This window comes from Capricornis sumatraensis, chromosome 7, assembly GCF_032405125.1.
Source record: "Capricornis sumatraensis isolate serow.1 chromosome 7, serow.2, whole genome shotgun sequence".
Taxonomy (NCBI): Eukaryota; Metazoa; Chordata; class Mammalia; order Artiodactyla; family Bovidae; genus Capricornis; species Capricornis sumatraensis.
Window position 1 is genome coordinate 93,366,020 of NC_091075.1, and position 16,543 is coordinate 93,382,562.

Below are 16,543 nucleotides of genomic sequence, written 5' to 3' on the forward strand. Positions count from 1 at the left end.
AAGAAGTTCTGGTATCTATATGACTCTGTTCTCAGTTTAGATCTTTTTGCAGAGATGATTAGTTTCATAAAGCTCCCTGAGAGCATAAATCTTAGTCCTTTAAGACTGACGCTTAAAATTCAGTGTCTTTGAAAATTGCTTAACTTTCCCCCTTCTATTATAATTAAAAAAACAGTAAAAATGTTCTTATAGGAAACTTGGAAAATAAAATTTAAAAAATCATTTATAATCTTATCTTGTTGTTCACTCACTCAGTTGTGCCTGATTCTTTGTGACCCCACAGACTGCAGCACTCCAGGCTTCCCTGTCCTTCACCATCTCCCAGAGCTTGCTCACTCATGTCCATCGAGTCAGTGATGCCATCCAACCATCTCATCCTCTGTTTTCCCCTTCTCCTGCCTTCAATCTTTCCCATCATCAAGGTCTTTTTGAAGGAGTCAGTTTTTTGCATCAGGTGACTATGGTATTGGAGCTTCAACATCAGTCATTCCAATAAATATTCAGGACTGATTTCTTTTAGGATTGATTGGTTTGATCTCCTTGCAGTCCAAGGGACTCTCAAGAGTCTTCTCCAACACCACAGTTCAAAAGCATCAATTCTTCAGTGTTCAGCTTTCTTTATGGTCCAACTCTCACATCCATACCTGACTACTGGAAAAACCATAGCTTTGACTAGACAGACTTTTGTCAGCAAAGTAATGTAGAAATAGTATTTTAATTAGCTCTTGATAGTTTTTGTCTTAGCAACATTTATGGAGGATTTCTACTTCTCTTTTTATTTGAGAAAACAGAGGCCCATACAAGCTGTCATGACTTATTAAATATTGTATTCTTACTGCTTTATTGAGGTTCTCAGCCAGTCTGTGAATGGAGGGAGAACAGTGTTATTCAGTTATCAAGGTCTAGATATGGGACATGAATTAACCAAGTATGGTTTGACAAAGAAAATTAAGAGGCAAAATTACAATTACTTTTCCCTTTCCCATTTTCCCTTCTTTATAGGAAGCCAGTGTTCTTAAATCAGGTTGCAACATATTGGTCATTGTAGGCCATATATTCTCTCCCCCTGCCAAAAAAAGAGGTTCTCCCCCTGAGATTTACAGCATGACTGTAATATAGTAGATACGTCCATTTTGTTGAATGTATACATCAAATTTTACTTAAACATCAGCTTTCTGCTTAGAAAAGACGTTCTTTTTCACCTCTTAACTTCCCTAAGAATAGAGACTTATTTTTTGAAAATATCTTTGTAGATTTCTCTTCCTGAACTAGATTTCTGCATGAGCCTTGTTTTCTGCCTTAAAATTTTTAAAAATCTCATTAAATTTTTTTCTGTTTGTGTAAGAGGCAAGTACATATTCCCTTCCAAATTTATATCCCTCATGGCAATTAAGTAGGGGAGTCCCTTGTTCTGGACAAGGCGGTGTAGACTATGTAGCATTTAAGAGCCAAGACGCCACTTCCATCCTTCTCTTCCTGTCATGGCGACTCTCAGCTGAGATTGAGGGAGACTGTTCTTGAGTTAGCGTAGAGGCCCTGCTCACCTGCATGGAACTTGGTGTGAGCAAGAAATAAATTTTTATTGTGGTGCATCTTTAATATTTTGAGAGCTTTGTTACTACAACATAGTCTAGCAGTCTTGAACATTTTTTCATGTATGTTTTATAATATGTATATAGTTTATAAATATGTAATGATAATGATGGCATACTTAGAATTTTTCCTGATCTAATTCCTGTCTCCTCAAAATCATTTCTCACAATATCCATTTAAACTTCCATTCTTCCAGACTGGATACACTATGCTGTTTCACACCTGTGTCTTTGTACATGCTCTTTCCTTTAGTAGAATTCACTTTTATTTTTCTACCTATCAGATATATACGTGTCTTTCAAATTTCAGATTGCCGTTACTTTCCCAGGAAAGGCTTCCATGATTTTCTCTATTTTCTTTGTGCATTTGGAGTTTTTTCAGTTCAGATTTATTTACCTTTCTTTCTGTCATTAATAGTAAATTATAAACTCACAGTGTAGTAATTTCTTTTAACCTGGGTATATAATGGGGATAAATGTTTGTTAAATGAATGCCCTGCCTTTGAACAGAGAATACTTTAAAGCTCTGTTGGTTAATACCTTCCTGAAAAGTAGTTGGCAGTTGGTTGAGAATAAAATAGGTAATCTTTTGTATAAATTCATGGGGTCAGGAAGAAAAAGAAAATGAGAGGGCAGGAAGGAGAAATTCTGCCACTTCAGTTTTGCTGTGATCCTCTTAAGGTTTTCATAGTAAGGGCCATATAATGTGGTGTTAGTGTTTGTGCTTTCTCTCTCTGCATTAGATTTTTATCTATCTTTTCAGTTTCCTTCATTGGGTACAGTTGACATACTGAACTGATACTATCATATTAGTTTCAGGTTTAGAACCTAATGGTTCAGTATTTGTATATATTGTGGAATGATCATCATGTCACCACAATAAGTCTAGTTAGCATCTGTCACATAGTTACAGTTTTTTTCCTTGTGATGAGAATTTTTACAGTGTACTCTCTTGCATAACTTTCACATATGCAATACAGCATTATTAACTACAGTCATGCTGTACATTACATCCCCAGTGATAGCTCTCTTACTCTGTCATTTTTGCTATGTGAAGTTGCTTGATGTTTGTGAAGACATATCAGAGTTGGTAATATTCTGAAGTTCTTTGTTTCTTTCCTGGTTTGTTTTGCCTTTTTAAGTGTAAAATAGAGCATGTATCTAAAAATTAAAATGTGTAGGTACAGATTAAAGAACAAATTCTCATGTACCCATTATTTCGGTGAAAAATAAAACTTTACTATAGTCCAGAATCCCCTTATGTGTTATTCCCTGGTTTCATTTCCTTGTCATCTCCTGAAATAATCACTATCCTGAACTTTATGGAAATCATTCTTTTGTTTTTGTTTTCATCGTATATGTCTCTACAGCTGACCCTTGCATAACATAGGGATTGGAGCGCTGACCCTTGCACAACATAGGGATTGGGGCGCTGACCCTTGCACAACATAGGGATTGGGGTGCTGACCCTTGCACAACATAGGGATTGGGGCTCTGACCCTTGCACAACATAGAGATTGGGGCGCTGACCCTTGCACAACATAGGGATTGGGGCGCTGACCCTTGCACAGCATAGAGATTGGGGCGCTGACCCTTGCACAACATAGGGATAGGGGCGCTGACCCTTGCACAACATAGGGATAGGGGCGCTGACCCTTGCACAACATAGGGATGGGGTGCTGACCCTTGCACAACATAGGGATAGGGGCGCTGACCCTTGCACAACATAGGGATTGGGGCGCTGACCCTTGCACAACATAGGGATTGGGGCGTTAACCCTTGCACAACATAGGGATTGGGGCGCTGACCCTTGCACAACATAGGGATTGGGGCACTGACCCTCTCCCCACCAAGTCAAAAATCCATATGTAACTTTATAGTTGACTCTTCATATCTGTTGGAGAAGGAAATGGCAACTCACTCCAGTATTCTTTCCTGGAGAATCCCATGGACAGAGGAGCCTGGCATGGGGTCGCAATAGTCAGACATGACTTAGCGACTAAACCACCACTACCACTGCCTCCATATCTGTGGTTCCACATCTGGGGATTTAACCAACTGCAAATCACGTAGTACTATAGTACGTATTGAAAGAAATCTTGATGTAAGTGGATCCACATAGTTCAAACTTGTGTGTTCAAGAGTCTTTGTCAGTGTTTACGTTCCCTTTTTTAAAACTTTATATAGTAAAAGGAACCTTGCTGCGTGTACTTTTCTGTGGCAAGCTTCTTTTGTACAAGATTTGTTTTGACTTACATCCATGTTGATGTGTATAGTTGTACTTCATTTATTTTCACACTGTATAATACTCCATTGAATTAAAATACTCTAGTTTACTTATCCATTCTATTTATGAATGTGTGGCTTTACATACAGAGTTTTACTATTGTAAAATAGTAATCATAGCTGTTTTCTCTTTCATCAAAAGTGGAGGTATCTCATTACTCTAGATACCTTCCTGATACTTGCTATTACCCAACATAAAGTTTTTTTCTAATCTGGTGGCATAAAATGGTATACCATAATGATTTGAATGTGTGTGTCCCTGATCACTAATGAAATTGAGCATCTTTTCATATGTTAAGGGATTGTACTTTTTTCTTTTCTGGAATTCCTGTTCATTTGTCTCCTGTTTTTCAGCTGATTGTCCTTTCCTTTTCAGATACTAATAATGTGCCAACTAAATGCTTTGCAAATGCCTTCTTAGTGACTGATTGGATATGGGAGGTGAGGGAGAAGAAGTGTAGAAGTACTCAGAAAATTCTGGTTTTGGGAGCTGAATGGATGCTGCTGCTGTTCATCTACGGTGTAAAATAGAGGAGGAGAAATAGATCTGGGCGCAGGGAGAAGAGGAATTAATTTAAGATATTTTGGAGTTTGATGTTATCAGGTTGCAAGTGTCTCATAGAAAGTTGACTCTTAAGGATCTGAAGCTCAGGCCAAGCTTTGCTTTGCCACATAAGCTCTGGAAGAATCCTGTATGATGGGCCTTCCAGGAGACTATAGTTGGAAGGAATGTGGTAGTCCTCAAACTAATTTGTCCTCCACCCACCCCTGCTGCTTTGGCTGTGGATTCTCTGGCGTATGCTTTTTATGAAATAAATGTCCCAGTAAAATGATCCACCAGACACTTCATCTTAGTTATAATTATTTATTATGTTTTTGGCCTCTAAAACAATTACATAATCTTTCTTAGTATTTCTAGGAGAGAACATTACTTTTATTTTGGAAAGCATTTAGCATATTTGTCTTACATAGCCTGCAGAACATGTATCTAAATTTAAAAATTTATTCCATTGCAATAATTACATAAGTTGGTAGTTGTATACAAGTTATTCCATGAACACTGAAAATCATATAAGAAACATATATCTTTAAGAATTCTACTTTGTATAGTTTTTGACTAAGTAATACTATTTTAACCTACATTTCCAGATATTTCTGGCTGCTTCTGTATATTTGGAACTATGTACATAACACCTGAAAGAATACGGGCCCCTTGGAGGGATGGCAGTGAAGCCCCTGGAGTAAAGATCTTTCTTTAAAAAGCAGATTGCATTATTGGTTTGAATATCTCTTAGTTATTTGAGATCCTAAGGTCTCTAATAAGCCCAGAGCTGGAAAGATCCCTTAATAACCTAGAAAGATTGGAAAGGGGAAGAAGCTGTCAGTAGCAAGGCTGGGACTTAGCACATTGACTGAGAACGTAGCGCCTCGGTGTAGCTTACTGTCACAGTGCCAGGGCAGCTCAGGGTGATGAGCCACCCTCCCCCCTGCAGGAGTAGTAGCAGCTGATTTGGTGACTGGCTTGGTCACCTTTTAGGAGAACTGAAGTCACGAACAATTAGGGCTTGACATATACTGTACACAGGGAAACAATTGTAGAGGTAGCTTCTCTCTGGTCCATCTTATCAGTAGTGCAGTGATTATGCCTCTTTCTGTGTTCGAGGAGATCTTTTAGTCCTGTAAGAAGAGAAAGAGGGTGTAAGAGACTCTAATGTGTCCAGTCTAAATTCTGCTAGCAACATACTGAGTTCATAGGTAATCCTAGGTCCTTAGATGAGGTGTGGTGAGCTTTCCTGCTCCTACACAATCATTGTCGGTTACACAGGATGCTTTTTTAAGGCCAGGAAAAGCTTATGGGAAATTTGGCATTTTTGCTTGCATTGTTATAGCTCTGCTTCAGGGTTGAAGTGGCCTAATGACACTTCCAGACAGGTAATTAGGGTAACTTTTGATACCACACAAGATGACACCTGAAGTATAGAAGCAGATGGAGGTAGTGGAAGCATGGTGGTAACACCGTTTTAAGCCAAGAATTCCACCGGAAAGCCCAATGCAAATATTTATAACTTTCCAAAATCGACATTTCTTAAAAAGCAGTTCTTCTGAAAGCAATAGCAAACCTACCTTTGCTTGTTAATTGCTTTCAGTAAATTCTTGATGGTCTTAGATTCTGGATTCAGACATCTTTTCTCCCCATTCCTTTTCATTGTGGCGCTGTAGGAGTAAAAAAGAGTGAAAATATTTAAAACAATGTTGGGCCAATAAAACAGATGGAATATGTAGTTTTAAAGTCAGGCATTTAGGTTTCACTTTAGATGTTTCTCTTTGCTCTATGGAAGTCTTAGGATCAACATAAACCCTTTACTGATGTTTGGAATCATCATCACGTATTTATTGTTTGATTACAGCCAGGGAGATGATCATTAGGTTTTACTCACATAATCTCGACACGTGGGCAGGATTGACTTGCAGGAATCAGTTCAAGTTTTTCTAAGGACCTTGGATTAACAGATCCATTACTGATCTCGATGCAGGTACAGCGTGTATTCCTAGAGAGAGGTATGCCTGCAGGGAAAGAGACAGGTATAGCAGAGGACATTAGCACAGTTTTCATTTTAGGCACTTAATGTGGATTTGGTAGTACTTAGCAGAACCTCTGCCTCCATGTGTAATCACATAGTCAATCTGTGATCATACAGCCCTGTTTGATTTAATTAGTTGATTCCCTGAAAGAATGGAGTTGTAACTTGTTGATTGTAAGATGCATTGAGCCCCAGTCATATAGTTAATTACATTTAAGTTAACTAAGGAGATACCTGTCTCTTCCTCTTTCTCTTCCTTCCCTCATATTTTCCCTGTATATCCCTCTTTCTTTTCCACTCCCACCTTCCTCCTCTCTATTTTTATTCCACTTGCTTCTCTGATAATAAGCTCTGATCAGAAGCAATCTCTGTTCATTTACCCTTCATTTTTAGGCAGGCTGTAAAACTTTTGCAAATACATTATTTCTGTACTTCACAAATCTATACCCTAGTCCTATTTCTGTTCTTATAAATTAAGTATCCCTTGATGTTCCTTACCTTGACTCAGAGTCAGAAGGATAAGGCAGAAAATAAGAAAACCACTTTTGTTCATGGTGCTGCAACTGAAGGTACTTCTGCAGTAGGCTCAGACTGCCTGAAGAGTTGAGGAGTGTTTCAGAAAACGTAGATTTCAGATGCAGTATTTATTTGCAAAGGCACTTTCCCTCTCTAACTCTGATTGGATGACATTACAGTTGACTTAGCAAAACCTGCAGTCTGTTCCTTGGGGAAGTCCCACACTGCAGAATCGAAGATATTGTTTATATTTATTGTGGCTTCTGAGGTATGGAATTTCCCTCTTCCTCCTTTGTTTCAATAAGAGTGAGTTAGGTTTCACTTTCTAAAACATGAACGGTTTCTTGAAAAACATAACTTTATTGCAAGTAGAATTACTTTAGAAAAAGGAACTGATATTCTTGTGCTTCCTGCAAAATAAAAATGTCAACTTAAGCTCAAATCAGAGTCCTAAATACAGTTTTGGTTTTTTTTAACTATGTGCTGCACAGATCCATCTCTCCTTTATTTTGTTGTTCTTACAAATATATCTATACATTTGTGTCCATTAAAATTAACTTATATTAATGTTTTATGCCTAAATACAGTTTTAAAATGAATAAGCCTTACTATTTGTTTCAAGTCCATTTAAATTTGCATCAGTAAGGCATAAATAGGAAATCTTACTTTTATTCACTGTTTACACTTTTTATGGGTTTCAGCGATGTCATATATGTTCTCATTTTATTTCTATAGTAATCCTGTAAGAAGATAGGATATTATTTTATATGTGGAAGAGTAATTTTAAAGATTAGATAATAGTGTCAGGTTGTCATCCATTTATTTTAACTATGTTGCTTTTCTCTCAACATTTTAAATTTTGGTAATACTTTCAGCAGTTTGGCAATTTAAAAAACTTCCTTAGTAATAGCAATTTTCCTCCTTTGGAGGTAAATTTAATTTTTGGAAACAATAATTTCGTCAAGCACTGCAGTATTTGATCAAATAGTGGAGTGTTTGATCAGATAGTACCAAGTAATAGGTTTGGTCTTCTGGAGAAGGTCAAAGACATGGAACTGGCAAGTTTCAAGTAATTCTAGAAGTGCTCCAATTATTCATTAACATCACTAAAATAAGTGAATAACCCCCAACATAATTATTTCTAGGTTAAGCACTATGTATTTGAATATCTGATTTCTTGTATGTAAACAAGTTTCATGTACCACAGTCCATCCCTGAATGAAAACATCATAGGATCCAGAATGGAGTAAGAAAAGGATTTGTAGCTATAGTAGGGTTATTGCCAAAAAAAAAAAAAAAAAGCTTTTTGAGGAAATAAATTTAAAATAGGGGCATAAATAAAGACAGACCTTAGGAGAACAGAATGGAAACAGAGATTGATTTAAGATGAGTACAGCTCTAAGAGAATGTCACATGCAAAGCAGAGGCAAAAATCGGTAGCCTTAGAGCTAGTAACATTGATAACTAAAATAAGCACAATTTCAGCTGGGCAAATAGGGTCAATACTTGCTTTCTTATTGTAGCATTCAGTAGTGCTTGGCTGATTATTCACAGCAGACATTATCAGTAAGAAGTAGGTAATACCCTTTTATATAACATGTGTTAGAAATTCACCAGTAGTCTGATTGTATTCTTGGCAAGTGATTGACAACAGAAGATACAAAATTAAATACTATTCTAAATGCAGGCATCCAGATGCAAGTGATACTTGGAACCTAGGAAAATATATGGGGGGGGGGGTCTTTTCATAGTCAGCCTGGCTGCAGCAATGTAGGGATGGTCCAGAGAAAGGTAGGGCTTCCATGCTAGGGTTAGACTAGTGTACCTGGAAGGAACTGGCCTAAAAGTTGGCATAGAGGCCAAGATAAAAGCCCATATTTGTAAACTGAACACATGTAAAACTTGGAACCTCATATGCAGGGGCTCCGTCATCAGAACAGTGAATGAGTTGTTGCTTCGGGATGCAGAAATTTCTGGATTGTTGAATCTCAGGTTGGTCTGTTCTAAGGACTGGAGTAGAGCTAAGCTTGCAAGTGGGTAAGTCAGTAGACTTAGCTGTGGGGGAACTGAAAAGTCAAAAGGAGAGGGAAGTGAGGCAGAGACTGATAGAACTGGAAAGACTTTCATCCAGCAAAAACGCCTTCTGATGAGGGAAAGGTGTGTGAGAGACAGTGACATGGAGGAGCCCTCCCATAGCTGTTTGTGTAGAATAAAAATTGGACTGTGAGTGAAAAAGCCAAACATTTTTGGGGAAATGTCTTGACATCATGGATGGAAGAGGCACAGGACAGTTCAACATTAAACAATAAACAGATACATGGTGATAATTTTATTTTTGTTAGTATCTAATTTCACAAATAAGATGCTGTCTATATAGCACAGTAGGAGAGTTGAGGTAGAGATGCCTGTTAGTGGACTATTATTAGTGAGAAAATATTTATTACTCATTTAATTGATTTTTAGTTAAATATTACATAGCATTAACTATATGCCAGGCATTGTTTGAAGTGTTTTATGAATACTGACTTAATCCTTAGTTCTGGGGTCCATTTTCTCGACAACTTTGTTGTGTTGTCTTTCCAGAGAGAACATTGTCCTTGATTTGGATTTCTGATTTCTGTTCTCTCTGTCTTGATTGGCTGAAGACATCGTTGAGGTTATTTTGATGCCTCAATAATTAAACACCTAGGGTTTAAGATGGGTCTGTCTTACACTGAATCTCATACTGAAATGAAAGATGCTGTATTGTATATGTATGTTACACATGTATATTCAGATAAACACGTGTTAGCCAGTAAACAATCACATAGATACACATTTATTTACTTATAGTATTTTATATGGTAGTTTCCTTTCCTGAAATAGATCATGTTCTATTGGATTTGTGTTAGAATATATTGAACGTTGTATATCGTGGGATTTTTGTGACTGACGGAAAAAGACATTTATTTCTTCCTAATTCTGCTATTTGCATTTTGATTCTGTTAAAATATGTAAATTTTATTTGAGTTGAGTTTTATTGTGGCTTTAAAAATACTGCAGATAGATTTTATCATTCAGCATCTTGTCATTTATTCAGCTAAATAATTCCTCAGCTGTATTCATGAGCCTGCTCAACGTCTCCTTCATCAGAAATATAGACACCTCCCAAAGTTTTTTATATTCTTGTGTTTAACTGTTGTGACTTAATGAATCATTATAAATTATCTTTCTTTGCCTCTATTAACAGTGTTTTGTTTGGTCTGTTAAGTGTAGCTACAACTATTCAGCTCTCTTTTGGTTACTGTTAACATGAAATATCTTTTTCTGTTATTTAACTTTTAACATGTTTATGTCATTGAATATAAATTATATCTTTTGTAAAAACTGTACAGTTAGATCATGTTTTAAAAAATCCATTCTGGAGGATAGTGGCCAAGATGGTGGAGTAGACAGATCCTGAGCTCACCTTCTTTTATGAGCACACTAAAATCACAACTATCTGCAAAACAACCATCAATGAAAAAGACTGGAACCTGCCAGAAAATATCTTCTACAACAAGGATGTAAAGATGGAACCACAAGATGAGTAGGAAGGGCAGACTTGTGATTAAAATCAAATCCCATTGCCCTGGGAATGCAACCCACAAACCAGAGAATAATTATATTGTATAGATTCTCCCTTAAAAGTGAGAGTTCTGAGCTCCAAGACAAAAAATTTCAAATAGCCAAAGCAATCTTGAAAAGGAAAAACAGAGCTGTAGGAATCAGGGTCCCTGACTTCAGACTATACTACAATGTTACAGTAATCAAAACAGTATGTTAACCATCACAAAAACAGAAATACAGATCTATGGAACAGGACAGAAAGCCCAGAAATAAACTTATGCACCTGTGGTCAATTAATCTACAGTAAAGGAGGCAAGATCATACAGTAGAGGAAAGACAGTCTCTTCAAATGATGTTGGGAAAACATGTAAAAATATGAAACATGTAAAAATATGAAATTAGAGCATTCTTTAACACCACACACAAAAATAAACTCAAAATGGCTTAAAGACCTAAATGTAAGACTGGATACTATAAAACTCTTAGAGAAAAACATAAGCCAAAACACTCTGACATAAATTACAGCAATATCTTTTCCACACCATCTCCTAGAGTGATTGAAATAAAAACAAAAAATAAATGGGACATAATTAAACTTAAAAACTTCAGCACATCAAAGGAAGCCATAAATGAAACAAAAAGACAACCCATAGAATGAGAGAAAATATTAGCAAACAAAGCAACTGACAAGGAATTAATCTCCCAAATATGCAAACATCTTATGTAGCTCAATAGCCAACAAAAAAATGAAAAACCCAATCCACAGATGGGCAGAAGTCCTAAATTTCTCCATGCAAATGGGCAAGAGGCATATGAAAAGATGTTTAACTTTGCTAATTATTAGAGAAATGCAAATGAAAACTGCAGTGAGATATCAGCTTACACCAGTCAGAAGGGCCATTATCAAAAAATCTACGAACAATAAATGGTGGAGAGAGTGGAGAAAAGGGAACCCTCCTACATGGTTGGTGGGAATGTAAATTGGGATAGCCACTATGGAGAACAATATGGAGGTTCCTTAGAAAACTAAAAGAGAACTACCATATGGTCCAACAGTCCCATTCCTGGGCATGTATCTGGAGAAAACTCTAATTTGGAAAGATACATGCACCCCCAGTGTTCACTGTAGCGCTGTTTACAATAGCCAAAACAAGGAAGCAACTTAAATGTCCATTGACAGATGAATCGATAAAGAAGATGTGGTATATACATAACAATGGAGTATTAGCCACAAAAAAGAATGAAATAATACTGTTTGGTGGAACATGGATAGACCTGGAGATAATCATACTAAGTGAAGTACATCAGACAAAGACAAATATCATATGATATTGCTTATATGTAGAATCTTAAAAAAAAAAATGCAAGTGAACTTATTTACCAGACAGAAACAGACTCAGAGAAGAGAACCGACTTATGGGAACTTATGGTTACCAGGGGAAAGGGACAGATTCAAAGTTCAGGACTGACATGTACACACTGCTCTCTATGTCAAACCTGCGGCCCCTGCAGTAGGAGTGCAAAGTCTTAACCACTGACCCGCCAGGGAAGTCTCCATCCACTATATGTAAAACAGATAGTCAACAAGGGCCTACAGTATAACACAGGGAACAGGGCTCAATAATCTGTAATAATTTAACTAGGAAAAGAATTTGCAAAAGAATAGACACATACACACGTATAACTGAATCACGTCACTGTACACCTGAAACTAACACAATATTGTTAATCAACTATGCTCCAATATAAAATTTAAAAAAACACCCCGTAAGTTGTCTTGTCATTCTTCTGCTTAGGACCTTTCAATACCTTAGTTATATTTAGAATTAAATCCAGTTCTGTATCTTGTTTTACTGAGTTCTCTGTAATCTGATTGCTACTGGTTTCTCCACCCTCATCTCACATTTTCTCTCTCAGCCACTCTACTCCAGTCACAGAGGCTTTTATACTAGCAATTTTCTTTATTTGGAATGTTTTTCCCCTTGTTCTTTGCATTGGTGGTTCCTTCTGGACATTTGGATTTTATCTAAATAGTCCCTTCTCTTACCAAACAACCTAGAACATCCATGACCTTATTTTAATTCTCTGGCATTTCTCACGCTCTGATACTTGCTTAGTTTACTTTTTAATGTCTGTTTTGTCGCATTCAATTATAAGCCCTTAAAGAACAGGGACCTTATCAGTCTTTTTCAGAGCTCATACCTATCACCTAGCATGTCACCTGGCATATGGAAGGTACTCAATAAATACTGGATGGATGGATAGATGTATACATCTTTCCAGACTTTAAGCAATGATGCAAATAAGAATTATACATCTTCAAAGAGAATTTCCATTGACTCATCACATGTCTACATTAAGACATGAATAAATACTACTGTTTCCTAGCTTTAGAAACCATGTTTAACCTAAGAAAGCTATAATTTCCTCAGAAGTTAGCATAGATTCAGATAAGTAGAATCAATACAGGTATTCTCAGCTAGCTATAGGTCAAAATCTTTAATTCTAGGACAGTGGGGTAAATATGTAAAAGGTGGTACACTAAAATTTTTAAACTATTGGAGGTTCTCTGCAGTTATGTAGTGAATGAACAAAGGAATGCCAGTCTTTTCAGTGCATATTGTTTACGTGTTCATTGATGGTTTTGGAAGCAGAAGAACAAGGAGAATTGTACTTGTTCTAATTATTGTCTCTCTACTTTATGAAGGGAACCAAGCTAGTCTCATGGGATACTAGGATAAGATCCAGTGTCTGTCCTTGATGGATTTGCATTCTAACTGGAAAGGCCGCAAATATGAAACAGTAAATATCAATTAAATAAACTGTGATCAATGACAAATGAGTGGTATAGATAATATATGATATGGGGGGTTATAGGTGATTGTATTTATTAAGATCAGTAATAGATGAACCTTAAAGTGTGGATTGTATTTAGACAAGCGGCCAGGAAGGGAAGCATACACAATTAGAGAAGTGTCACGAAAAATGGATTAGAGAGATGCCAACCAGCCAATCAGGCAGATTGCTTCAGTCTCATTGGGTTGGTAATATCTTGTTAGGATTCTGTAGGATCTGGTCCTTGGGTTTACAGGTCTGGAAACTCATTTTTTTCTAATCATTCAGGGTAAACCTGTTCTTAAAGAGTTAATTCTGCAAACCAGATATACAAGAACGTAAGATGAAAATTAGATAGTTTATTCATTTGTATGAAGACCTTCCAGTGACTGGAATGATTGAGACTGATAACCAATTCACCCTTTTCTAGTATCAGAATACCTGAGAAGTTGAATTAGTTATCAGGTTGTTTTCTTGTGAAAATAGAGTGAAAACAAAGGACGGTTTTCTCCTTGTTTTGAGTGGGGCTCTGCTCAGGAGAGAAACCTTTATAAGTGTGATCAATGTGGAGGAGAATTCGGGGGAAAAAAAACCCTTTAGAGACAATAGTAAGCCAACTATTACTTGTTACATCCATTGGCAGCCTTACATGGATCGTGTGAATAAAAATCTAAATAATAACTTTTAAATTTTATATTTTAATTTTTGCATGACTTTTTATATATTTACTTTCTTAGTATTCACTGATCTGAGTCTAGTTTTTAAAAGAAAGAATTAAGGGGAAAAGTACATCTGTAGTTTCAGTTTCATTTGCTGTTGATTTAAGACTAACTATGGCATCAGGCCAAAAGAAATTGTCTGCCCTAACAGACTTGTTACAGACCCAGGAAAAAAAAAATGCTTTCCGAGAAACTAATGTGCTTAGAAGAAATTTCCTAAAAAGTGAGCAGGAGCAATTCATTGATTTCCATAGGCTGAGAATCCCCTCAGCTGATTTACAGTACACCTTGGAAAGTCTGGGAGAGGAGGGTAAAGCTTTGCCTTTCAAAGTCTTGACTGAATTGTCAAAAGATTCTCCTAGCTAACAGTGTCTGGTAATACTGGTTTTATACTTTTGAGTTACCAGTGTGTCTCATCATTCACACCCAGGGCAAAGTTGGTAATGTATACTTAAAATAAGCATGCTTGGGAAAGCCTAAATAAATAACTTCTGTTTGTATGCATACTGAAACCATGCAGTGCTTTGCTTTTCTCACACTTAATGGGATGATGAGATGGTCTGGGTCTCTACAGATAGCAGTGTATAGTTTGGTCTCTCACTTGCTCTGTGAACCTGGACAAACTGTTAGGTAGGTCTGGGCTTCAGTTTTCTTATTTTCAAATATGCGTTATAATATATACCTTTCACATTGTTCTAAAGATGACAGATTATTAAAAAGGAATTTTAAGAAGTGTAAATGAAGTTTTAATTGGCCAGCATTTCAAAAATATAGCCAGGTCTCTGTCCAAGTTTCAGCTTATCTCCTAAGTGCAACAGGTAGTATTTTCTCTCTAGATGATGTAGTAACTCGTATGATCAGACGTGTCTGTTAGTCTACAGCATTGACCAGCCATAGCATGCCTCTTCTGGTGGAACTGAGGGCTGGAATCATACAGCATTTAGTCTTAGGAAAGGGCTTATTTAGGTAACTTGTCTTATCTTCACTGCGTAAGCGTATACCATGAATTTACTAAACAAGACACAGATGCTCATTTTTTACTTTTCTTCTTTGTGCTATAGGTCATAGCCTGAAAATTTTAAAGGAAAGAAATTCAAGCCAGAAGTATTGATAAGGAAGAAATAAAATTTTGCATAGAAGATTTTTTGCATAGGAACCACCCTTTCAAATTTAGAAATGATCGAATTTATCAAAGTAGGTGGCTATAAGATCTGTGTACTACACTTTCTCCATCAGAAACAAAATAAGTTTAATGTTATTTTATAAAAATTTACAGAAGCAACAAATTCTTAAAAACATGAATATTAGGAGTGAAACTAACAAAAGGCAAGCAAGACTTGTTTGCAGAAAATGTAGGTGAATTTTTCTAAAATAATGTTGAGATTAAATACAGAAAGATTACCCTTTTGATAAAGTTAAGCAAAACTAAAGTTAAATAATACTTTGTTTAACTGTGTGTGTATAAATAAAACTAATTTTAAAAAGGCTTCCCAGGTGGTGCAGTGGTAAAGACTCTTTCTGCTAATGCAGGAGATGCAAGAGACATGGGTTCAGTCTTTGGGTTGGGAAGATCCCCTGGAGGAGCAAATGACAGATTGCTCCAGTATTCTTGCCTGGAGAATCCCACAGCCAGAGGAGCCTAGTAGGCTACAGTCACAAAGAGTTAGACATGACTGAGCAGCAGAACACACACGCAATCTTAAAAAGCAAGAGAGTGATGGTTGCACAGTAACATGAATGTACTTAATACTGCTGAACTGAACACTTAAAAATGTTTCAGTTCAGTTCAGTCGCTCAGTTGTGTCCAACTCTTTGCGACCCCATGAATTGCAGCACAGTCAGGCCTCCCTGTCCATCACCAACTCCCGGAGTTCACTCAAACTCACATCCATCGAGTTGGTGATGCCATCCAGCCATCTCATCCTCTGTTGTCCCCTTTTCCTCCTACCCCTAATCCCTCCCAGCATCAGAGTCTTTTCCAGTGAGTCAACTCTCCGCTTGAGGTGGCCACAGTACTGGAGTTTCAGCTTTAGCATCATTCCTTCCAATGAACACCCAGGGCTGATCTCCTTTAGAATGGACTGGTTGGATCTCCTTGCAGTCCAAGGGACTCTCAGGAGTCTTCTCCAACACCACAGTTCAAACACATCAATTCTTCTGTGCTCAGCTTTCTTCACAGTCCACCTCTCACATCCATACATGACTACTGCAAAAAACATGGCCTTGACTAGACGGACCTTTGTTGGCAAAATAATGTCTCTGCTTTTCAATATGCTATCTAGGTTGGTCATAACTTTCCTTCCAAGGAGTAAGCATCTTTTAATTTCATGGCTGCAATCATCATCTGCAGTGATTGTGGAGCCCAGAAAAATAAAGTCTGACACTGTTTCCACTGTCTCCCCATCTATTTGCAATGAAGTGATGT

General features: G+C 37.0%; 1 protein-coding gene across 1 annotated transcript; it reads right to left on the minus strand.

The window, feature by feature from the left end:
- Nucleotides 1-4,862: 4,862 nt before the first annotated feature.
- Nucleotides 4,863-7,057, minus strand: CXCL10 (C-X-C motif chemokine ligand 10). Its single transcript, XM_068975360.1, has 4 exons — nucleotides 6,959-7,057; nucleotides 6,317-6,443; nucleotides 6,003-6,092; nucleotides 4,863-5,555 (listed from the first exon to the last, which is right to left on the minus strand). The coding sequence occupies exons 1-4, from the start codon at nucleotides 7,011-7,013 to the stop codon at nucleotides 5,519-5,521; spliced, it is 309 nt and encodes a 102-aa protein (XP_068831461.1). The 5' UTR covers nucleotides 7,014-7,057; the 3' UTR covers nucleotides 4,863-5,518.
- Nucleotides 7,058-16,543: the final 9,486 nt, after the last annotated feature.